This window comes from Pipistrellus kuhlii, unplaced genomic scaffold (assembly GCF_014108245.1).
Source record: "Pipistrellus kuhlii isolate mPipKuh1 unplaced genomic scaffold, mPipKuh1.p scaffold_m20_p_2, whole genome shotgun sequence".
NCBI lineage: Eukaryota > Metazoa > Chordata > Mammalia > Chiroptera > Vespertilionidae > Pipistrellus > Pipistrellus kuhlii.
In genome coordinates, this window is record NW_023425515.1 from 91,101,832 (window position 1) to 91,120,955 (window position 19,124).

General features: G+C 39.4%; 1 protein-coding gene across 4 annotated transcripts in view; it reads left to right on the plus strand.

Annotated features, from left to right (window-relative positions):
- Positions 1-507: 507 nt before the first annotated feature.
- Positions 508-19,124, plus strand: part of USP25 (ubiquitin specific peptidase 25) — a 181,817-nt gene continuing 163,200 nt past the window's right edge. For 2 of the 4 annotated variants that reach the window (XM_036448664.2, XM_036448666.2), the window contains exon 1: positions 508-959. In XM_036448664.2, coding sequence (XP_036304557.1) covers positions 915-959 — 45 coding nt within the window. In that variant the 5' untranslated portion in view covers positions 508-914. The remainder of the gene's footprint in view (positions 960-19,124) is intronic. The other 2 variants (XM_036448668.2, XM_036448670.2) reach the window with 2 other exon arrangements.

Here is a 19,124-nt window from a genome sequence, read left to right on the forward strand (position 1 = left end):
GCAGAAGGTCTTCTGTCCACTGTTTGCTTAACTCATTCTTGTCTTTTCCCTTCGGGAAAGTTTTTTGCTTGGGACATTCCTAGAAGGCAAAGACAGAGGCTTAGAAAAGAGAAGGGGTTCGGGACTCAAAATGGTTTTGGGACAGTATTAGGGGCCTAGAGGAAACTGTTTGGTCTGGTAGGAGCTCGGAGAGCCGGCGATCCCACAGCCTTGGGCCCCAGGAAAGCGGCCCTCCGGCCTCGGCGTGGAACTCCGCGCTGCTCAGGCTGTGGTCGCGGACCCTTCGGCGGCGGAGGCGGCGGCGGCGGCTCCAGGCCCGGCCCAGGGCGCGCTCCTCCCGCCCCGTCCGGAGCGCGGGCAGCGCGGGCGGGCGGAGCGGGGCCGGGGGCGGGACTCGGGGCGCCCCGCCTCGCCCCGCGGCCCGCGGGTCACAATGTGGGGTTAGGCGGCGGCGGGCGGGGCGCGGCGGGGCGGAGCCGCGGGCAGGGCGGTGACGGCGGAGGGGGAGGGGAGGGAGGAGGACGCGAGCGGGAGGAGGACAGCGCCATTCCGCCGGCCGCTCCCTCCGTCCCCCTTCCTTCCCCGCAGGGGCCCCGAGTGCCGGCCCCGGAGCGAGCGCGCCGCGGCCCGGCAGCCGCGCCCTCCCGCCCGCGCCCGCCGCCCATGGCCCGCGCCGCGCCGGCCCGCACGGAGCCGTGAAGCCGCCTCCGGGGCCCTCGCAGCCCGCGCCTCGCCGCCTGCCCGCGGTGCCCGCGCACCCCGGCCGCCGTCACCTCCGCGCCTGGCTGGCGGGGGCGCAGTCCCCGGCCGTCCGCGCGGACCCCCGGAGCGCGGCGGAGCGCGGCAGCCCGGGCCGGCGGAGGAGCGAGGGGCCGGCCGCCGCCGCCTGGGTCGCCGCCGGCGCCGCGAGGGCCATGACCGTGGAGCAGAATGTGCTGCAGCAGAGCGCGGCGCCCAAGGTGAGGAGCCCCGCCGGCGCGCCCGCCGCGGCCCCCTCCTTTTCTCCCTCCCTCCCTCCTTCCCTCCCTCCCGGTCCCCGACCCCTTCCTCCCGGCCCCCCTGCCCGCGATCCGGGCTCCCCCGCCACCCCCTGCCCTGCCCGCTGCCTGCGGGGCGTCGCGCCCGGGGCGCTGCTGGAGGGAGCGGGTGTAGTCAGGGGGTCCCAGTCCGCTTCCTTCTGGCGGATTGTTGTCCTGTAACCAACGGTGCGGGGTGCTGACTGAGAGCGACCCGCACATTCCTGCAGTCCTCTCCGTGCTTCTTAACTAAGCTTATCCTCCTTAAAAAATCAGTTGTCACTCCTGCTGAGCTCAGTTTGCGTTTCGCAGGCAGGCACATTCCAGGCCTGCTGCTCTGCCAAAGGGTCTCCTTCAGAGTTGAGGCGTCTGCCTTGGGGGCAGTTACGTTTACCAGGTGGACTCTGTATACAAGTAGAGGATTTGATGGTTTCCTTCCCTCTCCAGTTTCTTTCTTTCTTCTGTCCCCTTATCTGAGTATAGGAAGTGTCCCCTAAGAAAGGAAACCTTTCTGGCCATGTTTATTTCAGGAATCTTTTGTCCCCTAAGTTTGACCTTGTTCATGGTTCACCCTTTACCCTGGCCTCACTCACACATTCAAATGGTCACCTAAGTAAAGTAAAAATAAGTAAGTCTATGTTTGTGAAGCTCCGGCTCTTTTATAGTCGGTAGTGAGAGATGCCCTTTTCTTCTAGATTTTGCTTTCAGAGTCTCAAGTGCACTATCATGGCTCGAACTACATCCTGAAGAGTAGTTGGCTATGCCTTAGGTTTTTTTTCAAGAGGGGTCATTTGTGTGAGAAGCGTTTGGGTAAAAGGAAAGCATTGCTTTAGTCCTGTTGGGATTATAAGGATAACTTGGCTTTCCTGTGAGCAGCTGCCAAAGATGTGAGTGGTTCATCTGGGGGAGTAATGAGTGCCCCACCCTGTGGTAGTTTGGCATAGTTATCCTACCTGTGCTTGGTTACAGAATGAGGCCTGCTGCCCTACAAGGCTCTATTTATATATTCACAGTATGCTAAGTTTTTGCTTTGAGATTGTTTTTAGAATTTTATGGTAGTACTTGAAGATGCTCAAGAATTTTGGAAAGCAAGGATAGTGCATTGTTATTTTAGGCTCTTTGGGAAAGTTCTTTTGTAACTCGGGTGTGTTATAGTTGACTGTTCCTGGTAAATTTAGAAGGGTTTGCACACTGCTGTTTATTTACAGTGAAACAATTCTAGATTTAATAATACGAGTTTAGAACAGTTTATCTTCTAATCCCCTCTCTATTGTATTTTGAATATCTTAAACTTTAGTTTTTGATATTTATGTGATAAAGTGCTAATTCTTTCAACAGGATTTCGAGGTCATGTGTACTAAGTAACATATAATAAGTTTGGTATCATTTTTGTTAATTCTTTTCAGTGTTGAATATTAAAGCCTATTTCAAAGTGGGAAATGTAGATAATATTTTTTACATCTCTTAAATTTGAATAATGGCAAAAAGTTTGTTAAATTGATTTTGCCTGAGTACTTCTTTAATATAGAATCAGAAAATACAGGTTTGTCTGGATCAGCGGTTTACACATAAAGTTGTGGGATTCAGAATCAAAATACTGAAAGTGATCTTGGTCATCAAGTCCAATTTCCTAGTTAATGAACCCTCTCTTACATAAAGAAAGTAGTAGTTAATTTAAAGTATTACAATTACGATGCTATTTTTAGTGTATGTCAGATTATTTCATTGATTTTGGGGAATTTTTTTAGAGCGCTATAATTTTTATACTTTCATCATAGTATTTGTATTGTTTAAAAAACAATGTTTAATTTCTTTATTACTATACTATTACATATTAGAGCTATTTAAAAATATTTATATGGGTATGAATATTTTACATCACCTACTTCAAATAAATTGATAGATTTAAATCCACCAAACTAGCCTTAGCTGGTTTGGCTTAGTGGATAGAGCATCAACATATGGACTGAGGAGTCCTGGGTTCTATTCCGGTCAAGGGCACATGTCCTGGTTGAGGGCTTGATCCCCAGTGAGTGGCATGCAGGAGACAGAGTCATTGGTTCTCTCTCATCATTGATGTTTCTATCTCTCTCTCCCTTCCTCTGTGAAATAAATAAAAATATATTTAAAAAAAGAAAAGAAAAAGATTCACACCCAAGACTTCACTTCTTCATTTATAAATGAATGATTGATGAATGAATAAATAAATAAATAAATAAACCCACCAAACTAGTAACTAGGAAATGGACTTCAAGCTAGCAACTAGGAAGTGAACCTCATACTTTAGAAGAAACAAAAGTGAAACTTTTGTTTTCTCTTTGAAACTTTATGAATGATCAGTAAAAGGAGAGTGGTGTAATGCACATTGCACAACCAAAATTTTAGTCTATTTTCTACTCTCAAAAAAACTGTGTGTGTATGCACTTGTATAACATTAGTTTTATGTAAAATAGCTATATTCTGGTGATTAGAACAGTTCTTAATATTTCCAGTATTTTTTTTCACCCAGAGGATAATCAGTGATAATCTTGGAAAAAATTTTTTTTTGAAGCAGCACAACAGAAAACATTGGCAGCTCTTTGCCTACAGAGAGGCTTATCGCCGTTTAATGTACCTCAAGGGCTGTCTTTTCCTCTGATGTGGTGTTTGCTTGATGCTGTGGTTTGTCCATGGCAGATATTGTGGAAATGGGATACAACTGCAGAGAGCTACTTTTCTGAGGTGTAGGTGATACAGGTGAGGTGGAGTTGGAGGCAGATTAGATACAATTAAATCCTGTCATTTGGTCTTGAAGATGTATCCTAAGCCTTTATACCGTACTTGATATTTTTCCTAAGTGTAGGATCCTTATATCTCAGAAATTTGATACATAGATTCAGATCTAAGTGAGAATTCTTTAGGGCAGCAATAGAAGGCTTCTTCCCAGAAACCACATTAAGTTGTGAAGCGAGCTGAATATTATTTACGTTATATGTATCCGTTTGAGTTGAATAAAATGTAAGGTTCATAAGTGCAGGTATATTGGCTGTTGGTTTCACTGTAGAGTTCCTTGCATGTAGTAGGTTTGAGTAAATATTTGATGGTGAAATAAGAGTGTTTTCTGAATGGGATGCAAGTGCAGTAGTTATTTTAATTTCCTAACTGAATCTCACGATTTAACATTGAGAAACAATGAAAGTTCGAACCAGACAATTGTTGTAATATAAGCAGTGTAGTGATAAGACAGTATGATGTGGGTAGGAACTAAATCACCTTTCTAATACCTTGGGCAAATCATTAAATGCCTCTGAATCATCTTTTAAAGCCTCAAAGTTAGTATGATTAGACAACTTCTTTATATCTGAGTGTTTAGTGGATATAAGTATGCATTTATTCCAGATAGAGGGAGGATTAAAGGAGAAATAGTAGAGGATGAGGAAGAAGGAATCTTATGGCTCAACAATCAATTTTCAATTAATTACATGGGGGTTAGGTGGGAAAGATGACACAGATTAACCAAATTAAGAGTTAAAACAAAATTTAAGAATACAAACTGGATTCGGGGTAAATTTCTTAGATGAAGTGATGTAGTGTTTTCTCATTTAGGTATAATCTAAAGTTATAAAAATGCAAACAGCATGTTAAAGTACAGTTAACATTATATAAATCACTGTAAACATTACGTAAAATGAATATTCTTTAGTACTAAATAGTTGCTTATCTTGCTATTAGGTAAGACTTGGTTTGGGTAGAGAGGTGAGGATCCAGCTGCTTATTCTCTTCTTACTCTTTTCTTTCTCATCTAATTTAGATTTGTATACTAACATTGTATCCAGCTTCCTTTATGAATTCTCATCAGTTCTAATAAACATTTGATTGATTTTCTTCAGTATTGTATGTTGACAGTTACTGCTTTATTGCTTTATCTAAGATTATAGAATGCTACTAGGATTAATGTTAGTTTCTATTATGTATTTTATGACGATATGGAAATTTCCTTATAGTTGAAGTTTTTAAAATGTTTTGCAATCAGGTTTAGGATGTTGATTCTATCAAGTTTATTTTTTTCTTCTTTAACAACTGATTTTATGTGTCAAGAATGTTGGAATAAATAACATATATGGAATATTTATTATGTACCTAAGGAATTATGCTAAGAGTTTTTTAAACTTTGTTTTGTAACATTAACCACCTTATTAGATGAGCACTATTTTCCCCCCTTCTTATTGTGATTGAGGCAACAGTATTAGAGAAGTTAAGAACTAGAGCAACATTTCATTGTGATTGTGTGTTTAAACTCAGGGTCAGCAGGTTCAATAGCTCCTGCTCTTAACCACTATGCTTTCTGATAAAATCTCCTTTAGCCGTGATACCTCCAAATTCATTGTACTAAATTTTAATCTAGAATTTGGTATTTGTATTCTTACATGAGCTTGATTACACAGTTTGCTTTTGTACATATGGGCTCCTAATGGAAGGTTAGATCATAAAATTATTAGAAAGCTTTCTGTGTTGTTCCATGCTTTGGGAATTGTTTACTTTAGGATTAGGTTAAATCCTTCAAAATTAGTGGTATTAAATGATTACTTATCATTCACCCTAATACTTGTTACTTTGAAGTTTTGATGAGTATAACAATATCACAATGACCATTTGTTACAGCAAGTTTTAGATAAGCTTTCCAAAATTTTATTATCTTTTAGATTTTTTACTTCTTTCAGTTCAAGTTCAAGACTGTTTATAGATTCAGATTATATTTCATTTAGGTTTCCATATATATTAGTCTGATCTTTTCTCTTAAATCTATGTATATCTTGATGGGTCCCTTTCTTTTGTCTTTAATAATTCCACCTTTCTACTCATTCATGTGGTTATTGTTGTTTTTATACTTGAATTCACATTTAGTGAATTTGTAATCATGTTTAATAACAAAAAGCATTTTGAACTGTGGATTTTCATCTGGTTTAGTTTTGGTTTTTACCTTATTTATTTTTTCATTACTTAGAGATTGCTTTTTGTTTACTTTCCAAGATGTTGCATATTAAAAATTATTGATTTTTGATTTTGATGCATTATTTAAAAAATATGATTAGTGATGGTTTTAGAAATTTATTAAGATGTTCTTATGACTATGCGTATGTGAGGTTTTAATGAGCATATGAAAAGGATGTGTATTCTTTGAAAGTTATAGAGTTTTAAATATATATATATATATATATATATATATAGAGAGAGAGAGAGAGAGAGAGAGAGAGAGAGAGAGAGAGAGAGAGAGAGAGAACTTATAGTATGATTTGAATATCTACTTTGTCTTAAATTCTGGGAGATGTTGATGTCTTTTAATATAATTTCATCAAATTCTCTATGTATTTTTAATGGACCTAATCCAAATTTGTTTGTATTTGCTGGTCATTAGTAAAAGTTTATGATTTACATATATGGTGATAATTAATAAATTTAATATTTTGTTGTCGTTTGAGTTTCCATATATTAGCCATATTTTCCCATTCAGTTTTGGTGTATTGATCAAGCTTCATTGTATCACCTTTCCTACTCTTGCCTCTTTATTCTATAACTAGAGGCCCGGTGCACAAAGATTCATGCAAGAATGGGCCTTTCTTCCCCTGGCAGCCGGCACTGCTTTTGCTCCAGCCGGAGCCACCTTTCTGCCTTTGTTCAGGCTCGGAGCCGAGCCACCTTTGCGCCTTCCCACATTACCCAGAGGTCTGGAGCTGCTGGGGTGGGGCAGAACGCCTGCGTCGTCATGGCAACAATGCAGGCATCCCTCCCTGCCCCTGGCCACTCCGCACCTGCACATGCAAATTAACCTGTCATTTTTATTGGCTTAATTTGCATACTCCTGATTGGCTGGTGTGCATCACAAATGTATGGTCAATTTGCATCTTTCTCTTTTATTAGTGTAAATGATGTGAAAATCTTTCTAACTTTTTCTCTTTAATTTTAAACCAATTAAGCACATATTTTTCTGAGTGTCAAAAATTAATAATTGGTTTTCCTTCCTTTCCTCTACCATCAATAAGATAAGACTTATTAGCATGTTTTTTTTTTATTTACAACATTCCTGATTTTATTGGGATAATGTAGAATTATAATTCTAAGTGATACCTTTTTACATTTCTTAAGATATACCTTAAGTGAAAAATAATACTTGTATTACAGACACGTTAGTATTTAGTAGTTAGTTGTTTTTTTTTAAGATTAAGTATTTACTTTTAACTTTCTTTTCTGTATACTATAATACTATTTGATGTTACCTTTTAAGTTTCGTGTGTGTGTGTGTGTGTGTGTGTGTGTGTGTGTCTTTTTTAACAGTCCTGCCTAGGATTTTTGATCTGAAAATTATAATGTTCTTCTCAGGAAAAATGTATTTTAAAATTATTGCTCCTATTCTGTTTCTTGTTTTCTCCATCTGTAACTACATTATTTGCATGTTAGATATCATTTATCTCTCTTTTTTCAAATTTTATTTTATAATTTCTTTCTCTCTTTTTGTACTGTATGCAGAGATAACTTTTTTAGCTTGGTCAACCAGATTATTTTTATAATGCCAATTTTCTATTTACTATCTCCTTATGTTGTCAGATATTTTTTGGAGGGTTTATGTAAATAATGTGCATTTAAGTTTGTTCTGAAGTGCACAGAATTGAATTAATCACAAACATTGGTTCATGATCAGCTGTTCATTTATTTACAAAAGTACTTATTGTCAATAATAAGTCCATATAAACCCATACTTACAACAAAAGCTAGCACTTTGAAAGTAGCCTATATGTAAGCCCCTTTATCCCACCCCTCTTGTTTTCATAAAAGATTGTAATCGTCTTAAGTCCTGTTTTCATTCTCCCTTTAATTTCTTTTTTATTCCATCTCTGAATTCTTGAAGGTATGTTTTTTGTTTTAGTTGTTTTAAATTTAGGAACTTTTTCTCACCTCGATATCTAAAAAATATCCGTCCATCTTGAAAGGTTAAAGTCGGTGGTGCATGGGCAGGCTAAATAGCAATCGCAGATGGTGAATAAGAAAAACTGAATTTATTTAAAGAAAAGGAGATGGGGATATCCAAAGGGAAAGGCTACACAGCCTTTAAACAGGGGTATTAGGTTGATTATGGCAGCAAAAACACACTTAGCATAGCAAAACTAGGAAGGTACGTAAGAGAAGTAACAGGAGAGCCTAGGCTGGGCTGAATTAGCTCACTGAGAAGTCAGAGAAAAGGGGACTTTGGAGACAGGTTCAGGGGGTTAATCTGGGACTAGCGTTCCTGCCCACTGCTCCACTGGTGGCAAGTCTCATGGGGTTCCTTAGAGAGGAGATGGGGAAAGGAAATGGTGCTGGTAGCACGCACATTGGGTATTTCAGCCCGAGTGTATTTATCTCTCTTTTGCAGGTAGAAATCTTAGGGGAGCTCTCGGGGGAGGGTCTTATAGCTCTCTAGGCATGTTCTTTCAAAGGGTGATTATTTGATGCAGCTGGTCCGGAGGTAGCCATGGAATCACTTGTCTGGTTTTGCTGCTTTTGTGGGCCTGGAGCTGAAATACAACTGACGCCTAGATGTTATCTTTAGGGAGGAAAAGGTCAGGGGGGTCTAAACCTCATGACCAGCGATATGAAAGACCCAGATGATAAGCAATGATATGCTAGGGGAGGATAGGTTACCTTAGGGGTGAGGTTCTTGTTTTCCAGTTTTGCCCCTTGTTAGGCATCCAGGGCTTCTGTTCTGGTGATTTTCTGTACACTGGCCCATTGTCCTTGCTACGCTCATGTCTGTCTAACGGCCTTAACACATATTTTCTATTAAGTGTTTTTAAAGTTATGTTTGTAACATTTCAACCTTATTTCATTTGCACTTAATTTTCATATCTGGAGTGAGGTAAGGATCCAATTTAATGTTTAGTATGTATGATGTTTTTGTTGTCTATCTTACCTTATTGAAAAGTTAAATGCTCTCTTCCATTGAACTGGCATGCCATCTCTGTCATATACAAGACTCTATGTGAAATGCTCTTTTTCCCCTGTGTTATTTTGTTCCATCATTCATTTTGTGAATACTGTCCTGTCTTCATTGCTGTAGTGTCATTATAGTCTCTGTACTAGTAAAGTTAGCTTGCTTTTCTTCTTCCAAGGGGTCATGGTTCTTTATTTTTCCTTAGAAATTTTAGAATAATCATACAAAGTTCTGTGAGAAACCCTTGTTTGAGGTTTTCTTTTTTATTTTATTTTATTAATTTCCTTGAATCCATAGATCAATTTGGCTTCAGTGACATCTTTATGACATTGAGTCTCTCCATGAACAGGATATACCTTTTTATTTGGGTCTTCAGTATCTCTTATTCCGTTTATAATTTTAATTGTAGAATTCTTACACATTATTTGTTCTAGGCAGCTGATAATTTCTGATGACAATTATATGTGGTGCTTTAAAACATTTGTTATTGGCGCTGGTGCTAGCATCTTGGTGGGGATGCTTTTGCACTTGAGCTGCAAAAAATGCAGGGCGGCCCTGAGGAAGGAGAGCTGAAAGAATATGGATAGAATTTGCTTGATTGAGAGACTCTGGACTCTGACAGAAGAAGGGGGAGGAAAAGGAGAAATCTTCTATTGAACAAGAAGAGAAGGTGGTGAAGAGAGGCAAAAACAAAACAAAAAAACATGAGTGGTTGCTGTGGGAGCAGAAGGCCAAGAAGAATTCAGAATAAAGGAGGAAGAGGAAGAGGCACCTAAAAAACAGCAGGAAACACAGGAGAGAAAGTTAAAGGAAGAGTGAGAAGAACACAGAGAAAAGTGAAAGAGGATGAGCAGAAGCTGCAGGAGGAGAAAGTGGAGGTTGTGAGAAGATGCTGGGGTGGCTGACAATGAGCTGGGAAATCAAGGGGCAAAACTCAGAACCACGCAGGGGCTGATGAATAATGAATTAAGATCTAGCTAACTGTCATTCTACAAACAAACAGGAGCTTGCCATTTTGGAGGTAGAGATGTTCACTGAAACAGTTTGTGACATCGATCCCCACCCCTCTTATCAGAAGCCTGTTTACAGTGTTTGGTGTGGAGCAGTGCAGCCAGGACTGCAGGAGGAGGGCACATGGTTCCTGGACTAATTCAAGGATTGACTCCCCTTTCCCCCCGAGTTCCAGAACGTGGGGAAGGTGAACCAGTTCCAGGTCAACTGCAGCGTAGAACTGCATCTGAGGGGCAACGTGTGTGTGCAGAACCGATGGGGAGAGGAAAGCAGAGTGGCCCTTTCTCTGTTTAAAGGACCTTGGTATGCAGGACGGTAGCTTTAGTGCGAGTTCTGCCCCGTGACCCAGTGGAAAAGGGCAATTTGTGGCTTATGTGAAATACACAATGCCCAAGAGGGAAACACTGCAACAATGAATTTTGGGAAGCTAATAGGGATTTGTCTCTCTCAATGGGTTTGGTTCTATCTTTGATAAGAACTCACAGAGGAAAAGTATGACATGATCTCACTCATTTATGGAATATAATGAACAACATCAACTGATGGGAAAAAAACAAAAACTAGAGACAGAAATATTAAACAGACTGTCAAACCTCAGAGGGAAGGCAGGGGAGGGTGGGAGGAGGGGAGATAAGAGATCAACCAAAGGATTTGTATACATGCATATAAGCATAACCAATGGCTTTTGGGGGTTGAGGGCATGTACTGGGGGGTAGGAGTGGCCCGGGAGAGATCAATGGGAGAAAAAAGAATCATATGTAATACTTTCAATAATAAAGAATTAAAAAAAAAAGAAAAAGAAAAATAACTCAGAGAGGCAAGGACTGTGGCAAGCCCAGAAATGGAAGCCTCAGTCTGTCCTGTTTCTGCAAAAGGAATGGAGAAGCTGAGATGGAAAGGAGAAGTAGTCACAGGGGTAAGAAACCTCACAGACACATCGCACAAAGTGGTGAAAGACACAGTTCAGGAAGTAGAGAAAGAAAAAGGCTGCAGGAGGTGTGAGGGGGTGGCAGCCAGAGCTGAGCCCAGACCCTTCTAGTTCTAGGAGTTGAAGTGGGAGGGGGGTCAGGTAGTAGAGACAGAACTGTTGATAGTCCCAAATCTAAATAAACTTATTTATACACACACACACACACACACACACACATATTTGTTTGTTTTTGGTGTGTAGAAATGCATCTGACATGTACATTAACCTTATATCCTGCCATCTTGCTAAGCTTTTCTAGTTTATTACTTTTTTTTAGCAATAATTTTAAAGTTTTGTCTGTAAAATATATGTCTAAGTCATGATGGTTTTATTAATTTACTTCCAATTTTTATATCTGTAACTATATTTTTTCTTGTTGTACTAGGTAAGGCCACTAATAAAGATTAATTAGAAGTGATGTCAGTGGATAATGTTTTATTGCTGATTTTAAAGGACAATTCTTACTTTGGTACCTAATGTACTTCTATAGTATTTACATGTGTTAGCTGTACAGACATCTATAATAATAAAAGGGTAATATGCCAATTAGATCAGATGTCATTTTGGACGTCCTTCCAGACAAAGCCTTGGCCCAAGGGAAGCCTGGGTCCTGGGTGCCTGCCTAGGGCCAGAGGGAAGCTGGTGCCGGCAGCCAGGGGCAGAAAGGCCTACTCTTGCACGAAATTCGTGCATTGAGCCTCTAGTATGTTATAAAGAGGGTTCTGTTTCTAAAGAACTAAAGATTATTGTGTTAAATTTTCATATATATATATATATATATATATATATATATATATATATATATATATATATATATATAGTGTCCAAGGGACTCTGTGAAAGTTTTCACTCCAGGCATGCTGGGGTTAGGGGGGAGATATCTTGTTTGTCAGCCACTTCTCTGTCATCCTAAGTCTTTAACCATTTTTTGGTTGATTTAAAAATGTATACAAATCATCTCTGAAAATTTTTTTAAAATGTGTGAAATAGCATATGAAACCTTATGTCTACTTTAAAGGAATATAATAAAGATATTGCCATTTGTACAACCCGGACATGAAATCAAGTATCAGCCTATTCTCGAAATTTTCTTAGTGCCTCACCCACACATTCCCTCTCTTCGATATCCCACGAGCTGTTATCTTGACCTTTTGAAGTTAATATTCCTGTGATATAATTTACAAAAAGTAAAATGAAACCACCCATTTAAAAGTGAATAATTGGATGAATTTGGCATTTAGATAGTTCTGTCACTCATGTCACCCTTCCGATATACTATAGGGTTCCCACTGTCCCTATTCCAGGTAACATTGATCTGGTTTGTCTTGCTATAGATCAATTGTAGCTGTTTTAGGTCTTCACATAGGTGAAATCAAAAATTTTTGTTGCTTGTTGCATTTGATAGTTTTGCTCAGTAAAATGTTTTAAATACTCAGCTATGTTGCATGTTTTGGTAGTTTGTTATTCTTTATTGCTGAGCAATATTTTAGATTAAATTTCAAAATATGTGTGAACATGTACCTATTGGCAGACTTTGACTTGTTCCCAATTTATGGCTCTTATGAATAATGTTGCTACAATGTACATTGTAAGCAGGTCTTTGAGTAGCCGTATTTGCATTTCTCTTGGGCAAATACTTAGGTGTATTTGTTATAAAATATTGCTAAATGGTTATTCAAAGTAGTTGTACTATTGTACATTCCCATCAGCAATGTATGAGAGTTCTAGTTGGTCTAGATTTTCATCAACAGTTATATAGCCACATTTTATGTTTTAGCCATTTTAATGAATATGTTACTATGTTACTACATTGTTGGATTAATTTGTTTTTTCCTGGTGACACAGTTTTGAACATTTTTATGTGTTCATTAGCCATTTTTTGGATGATTTTAAAATATTGGTGCTTCTCATATATTATCCATTTATATTCTCACAGGATTAGCGATAACTATTCTTTCAAGTCTGAAAATGGCTAAATAGCTAAAGATATTGCTAGAGGTAAAACATTACAGCAGTAAATATTAATATCCTCACAAAGCAAAATAAACTATAATGTTTCTGTCATTTAAAAAACTAACATCTGATAAAAAGGGTCACTGCTGAAGAATAAAAGCCCTTTATTTATTCATGCCCCAAACTAACATTAACTTAATTTCTTTGATAATCAGTTGCACGCACAGTAGAAATCTATATGATGTGTATTTTGTTCACAGGTTACAAAATAACACTGTAGTTGGTTTTGAAAGGGCTTCCTGGACTGATGGCAGGTGGGATGAACTGTGGAGTTGGATGGTTGGCAAGCAGTAGGGCAGAGAAAGACATTTTTTCTTGTTTTCCCTCACAGTTTTCAGTCCACGTAAGAGCAAGAAAGAAGTGCAGCCTGTTTTAAATTGGAACAGAAAATATTTAATATTTGCTGGCATTTTGTTGGTGTTGTTAAGCCTGGAAGTGGGTGGAGTGAGGTCTGGTTAGCTGCAGAGCTGAAGGAGTGAGATCTTGAGTCTTCCCAGAGGACTTTAGGGCAGGGCAAGGCTGAGGAAGAGGATCAAAAGAAGCAAGCAGCAGTCCCATGCCTCAGGTTTAAAATTCCCAGTTTGGGGAGGGAAGAAGCAGCTCTTTGCATAGGCCTCCTGGGGTAGTGGACACTCTTTTGTACCTCTTTAGGTTTCACCATACATATTCTCAGAACTGACTTCCAGGCTTCTTTCCCAGTGGGGCCAGGGCTTCAAGTCAGCGATAAAACTGTAGAACTGCCCTAGCTGGTTTGGCTCATTGGATAGGACGTCAGCCTGCATACTGAAGGGTCCCAGATTTGATTCCAGTCAAGAGCACATGCCTGGGTTGTGGGCTTGATTCCCAGTGTGTGTGTGTGTGTGTGTGTGTGTGTGTGTGTGTGTGTGTGTACGCAGGAGGCAGTCCATCAATGATTCTCTTTCATCATTGATATTTCTCTTTCTCTCACCCTCTATCTTCTGTCTGAAATCAATAGAAATATATATTTAAAATAAAAACAACACAACCCTATAAAACTAATAGAACTGACAATATTTCCATCCTTGCTGGTGACCTTGGAGGGCACCAGTGCATCTGAGCATGTGTGGCTGTGGCTGGATCGATGAAGGCAGCATATAAGATGGCTAGAGTCAGTTCTGTGATTTCTGTGGTGTTCCCCGGGGTAGGAGACCCAGGCCTCTGGAAACTGGGATAAAATTCGCCACCTCAGTGCATAGAATTCTGTATGAGCAGGTATGATCTTAGAATCTATGTATATTCGTATTATTTGGTGTTGCCATTAGCTTATTCTTGGCCATCTTGAGGTTGGCTCAGGCAAACTCTAGCCTCGGGGTCTGCAGTTTTCAGATGGAAGCAGATCCCTTCTGTGCATTCTTGGCTATGTGGTGGTATCAGGTACCCATTACACCCTGGCACTGCCTGGAGAGCAGGTGGAGTCTGGTTTAATGTGCAAAAGGAGGGGCTGATTGCCAGTTTTCTGTTTCTCCTCTTCTGTTTTAGGGTCTCAAGGGCTGTCTATGGGAGTGAAGGGGGGCAGGGTTGTGGGAGGGGTGGTTGGAAGGCAGGGGTTATGGTGGGGAAGTACTGGCAACCTGCTGCCTCCATCTTTCCTTCCTGACTTTATTTATTTATTTATTTATTTATTTATTTATTTATTTATTTATTCCTAGAGTCTATATCTTGCTATTGAGTTGTAATTTATATATTCTGAGCATGTCTTCTGTTATATACTAGAGGCCTGGTGCATAAAATTTGTGCAGTCATGGGAGGTGGGGGGGTCTCATCAGCCTGGCCTGCGCCCTCTCACAGTCCAGGAGCCCTCGGGATGTCTGACCGCCAATTTAGGCCATGGGGAGTGGACCTAAGTCGGCAGTTGGTCATCCTTATCACTGCCACAGTTGCGGTGAGCCTGGCTTCTGGCTGAGTGGCACTCTCCCTTTGGGAGAACACTGACCACCAAGGGGCAGCTGCCGTGTTGAGCGCCTGCCCCATGGTGGTCAATGTGCATCTTAGTGACTGGTCATTCTGCCATTAGTCTGAAGCCATCTCTCTGACATCCCCTGAGGGGTCCTAGATTGTGAGAGGTCGCAGGCCAGGCTGAGGGACCCCACTGATGCACCATCAGGGCTGGGGAGGGACATGGGAAGTTGGCCAGGTGGGACGGGACCACAGGCGGGCTCTAGGGCATGTTCAGCCCATCTTGCTCAGTCCTGCTTAGCCAGACCCCAGCAGCAAGCTAACCTATCAGTCAGAGCATCTTCCCCCTGGTGGTCAGTCCATGTCATAGTGACTGGTCGACTGGTTGGCCTCTGGTGGTCAGTACACGTCATAGCAAACAGTTGAGCAGACTTAATATATCATTAGCATATTACGCTTTGGCTAAATGGCCAACTAGAAAACTGTACACTTAGCATATTAGGCTTTTATTATATTGGATTTTTTCTCTCAATATGTAGCTTACTTTCATTTCATTTTCTGGTAAATTTCTATGAAGTCAAAGTATTTTAACATTGGTATAGTTCATTATGCCATTTTTTCCTTTTAATATGCTTTAACCTAATATTTTTGAACCTTGTCCACAGGAATTTTTTCCTATATTTTTGTCTAAAATTAAAAAAAAACAAACAACACTTAGATTTAGGTCTATAATCTACATGCAGTTTATTTTTGTGTGCTCCAAGGTGTAAGAGTCAAGGTTTATGTGAAATAAATGAACCTTGTGTTGCAGTTCAGTTATACTTCTATATATGGCAGAACTTAATCAACCGTTGACAAACTAGTTATATTTTAATATATTTATGGACCCATTTTTTTTCCCTGTGACATTTGTATTTATTTCTCGTTTTTTGGGGGTGGGAGTTGATTTTTCTCTTTATATTTGAACAAATTTTTTATAATCTTATAACATTTTTCCCCCCACTTACATATTTTGTAGATATCTTTTTCCATTTTCAGGATATCTTTTACTGCCTTTCTTGTGTCCTGTACTTCATTTCAGTTTAGTCATATATTATATATATACACACACACACATATATAACGTTCCTTTTATTCTTTTATACTGCCTTTCTTGTGTCCTTTACTTCATTTCAGTTTAGTCATATACCGTATTTTTTGGACCATAAGACGCACTTTTTCCCCCCCAGAAGTGGGGGGAAAAAGTCCCTGCATCTTATGGTCCAAATATAGCCTACACATATACTTTAAAAAAAAAGTTTTTTTACTTGCCCAGCTCTGTGTGGTCTCTGTGTGCTTGCCCTGCTCTAAAATGGTTCTAAATGCTGCTGTTTACTTTACAGGGTTGATTACATGTGTTTATGACTGTGATGTTGGGTTTTAATGCACATAAAATATTTTAGGACACTATTTGTTTCAGAATCTTTTTTTCTTCATTTCCCTTCTCTAAAAACTGGTGCGCCTTATGGTCCGGAGCGTCTTATGGTCCGAAAAATATGGTGTGTGTGTGTGTGTGTGTGTGTGTGTGTGTGTGTGTGTGTATATATATAACATTCCTTATATATATATATAAAACATTCCTTTTATTCTTTTATTGCCCTTAAATATTTCTCTAGTTTTACCTTTAATATTTAAGTCTCATTTTATTTGGACTTGAGTCTTGTATATTGAGTATGTGGTCAAATTCAGTTTCCCCTCTGGAGAACCAGCAACTCTGTTGAAAACTTTCTCTTCCCTGTTAATACTCCTGATGACTATCTGAATTGGAGCTTTTTAAAGGAAAATAGGTCTGAGGGACTTTCCTTTGATTAAATTACGTTTTATTATAGTTTTACTGAAACTTATATGAATGTAAACTAAGCATAAATTTATTACGTTCTATTGTGTAGCTCTTATGCACTAAAACAAAAAACCAACTGATAATTTAGATATAACAAAAGCTATAAAATTAGTATAATTTATAGTAACAGGGTTAACTTAACTTGACAATGGTTGTGTTTTATAGAAGCTAACTTGGCACTTGTAACTTCAGGGTAACTAATATATGTGTATCAAGATATTCTTGTAATATGTTATTAAACTCTGGGAGTAGATTTTATTGCTGTTGTCATATATATTACATCTGTGACCCTAGTGCTCAGTTAATAGCCCTGGTCTTAAGAGTGGTGTTCTCAACTTTCTTTTTCTTTTCTTTCTTTTTATTTCTAGGCATTCATATTTACAAATGAATCAACTTTAAATATATTTGTACCTTAATTTATGGGATATTCTCTAGTCTTCCTTCATTACTTTCTTATTTATTTTCTTTATTAAGGTATTATATATGCTCATATCTTACCATTGGCTGCCCCCCCCCCCCCCCCACACACACACACACTCCCATACATGCCCAATGTTTTGCATCCGTTGGCTATTCTTATATGCATGCATTCAAGATCTTTGGTTGATCTCTCATCTCCCCCCTTCCCCCTCCTTAACCTTCCTGCTGTAATGTGACAGTCTGTTTGATGCTTTACTGCCTCTGTATCTATCTTTTTATTCATAAGATTATAATGTTTTTTATTATACACAAATGAGTGAGATCATGTGGTATTTTTCTTTCATGACTGGCTTATTTCACTTAGCATAATGTTCTCCAATTCCATCTAGTTTGCTGCAAATGGTAAGAATTCCTTCTTTTTAAAGGCAGCATAATATTCCATTGTGTAGATGTACCATAGTTTTCTGATCCAGTCATCTGCTGAGGGGCACCTAGGCTGTTTCCAAATCTTAGCTATTGTAAATTGTGTTGCTATAAACATAGCGGTGTATATTTCCTTTCTGATTGGTGTTTCTAGTTTCTTAAGATATATTCCTAGGAGTGGGATTACTGGGTCAAATGGGAGTCCCATTTTCAGTGTTTTGAGGAAATTCCATACTTTTCTCCACAGTGGCTGCACCAGTCTGCATTCCCTCCAGCAGTGCACGAGGGTTCATATTTCTCTACATCCTTGCCAACACTTGTCAGTTTGTTGATTTGTTGATGATAGCTATTCTCACAGTGTGAGATGGTCATTTTGATTTACATCTTTTGGATAATTAGTGACTTTGAGCATGTCTTCATGTCTCTTGGCCTTCCTACTGTCTTCTTTTGAAAACATTCTATTTAGGTCCGTGCCCATTTTTTGAGTGATTTGTCTTTTATTAAGTTGTATAAGCTGCCTGTAGATGTTGGAGATTAAACCTTTATCAATGATAACATTTGCAAATATGTTCTCCCATACAGTGGCCTTTCTTGTTTTGTTGATGGTTTCTTTTGCTGTAAAAAAAGCTTTTTATTTTGATGTAGTCCCATTTATTTATTTTCTCTTTAGCTTCCATTGCCGTAGGAGCAGTATCAGTAAAGAAGTTATTTTGGCATATGTCTGAAATTTTGCTGCCTGTGGATTGATCTAGTATTTTTATGTTTAAGTCCTGTATCCATTTTGAGTTTATTTTTGTGTATGGTTTAAGTTGGTGATCTAGTTTCATTTTTTTACACGTATTTGTCCAATTTTCCCAACACCATTTATTGAGGAGACTGTCTTGACTCCATTGTATGTTCATGCCTCCTTTGAAAATACTAATTGAGCATAGTGATTTGGGTCGATAACTGGATTCTCTATTCTATGCATTAATCTATACATCTGTTCTAATGCCAGTACCAGGCCTTTTGGAGAACAGTGGCTTTGTAATACAGCTTAAAATCTGGTATTATTCTTTCTCAGGATTGCTGTGGCTATTCAGGGTCTTTTTTTTATTCCAGATGAATTTTTGGAGAGTTCTTTCTAGGTCTGTGAAATATGCTATTGGTATTTTAATCGGGAGTGCATTGAACCTATAGATTGCAGCAGACCCTTTAGCATTTATTGCATTGCTGGTTTGGTGGTGATAAATTCCCTTAGTCTCTTTTTGTCTGTGAAGCTCCTGATTTCACCTTCAATTTTGATTGATAGCCTTGCTGGGTACAGTATTCTTGGATTCAGACCCTTCCTTGAATGACTTTGTATATTTCATTCCATTCCCTTCTGGCCTGATGAGTTTCTGTTGAGAAATCAGTTGCTAGTCTGATGGTGGTTCCTTTGTATATAACTTTCTGTCTCTCTGACTGCTTTTAAAATTCTTTGTCATTTGTGTTTGCCAATTTAATTATAATGTGCCTTGATGTTGGTCGTTTGGGGTCCATTTTGCTTGG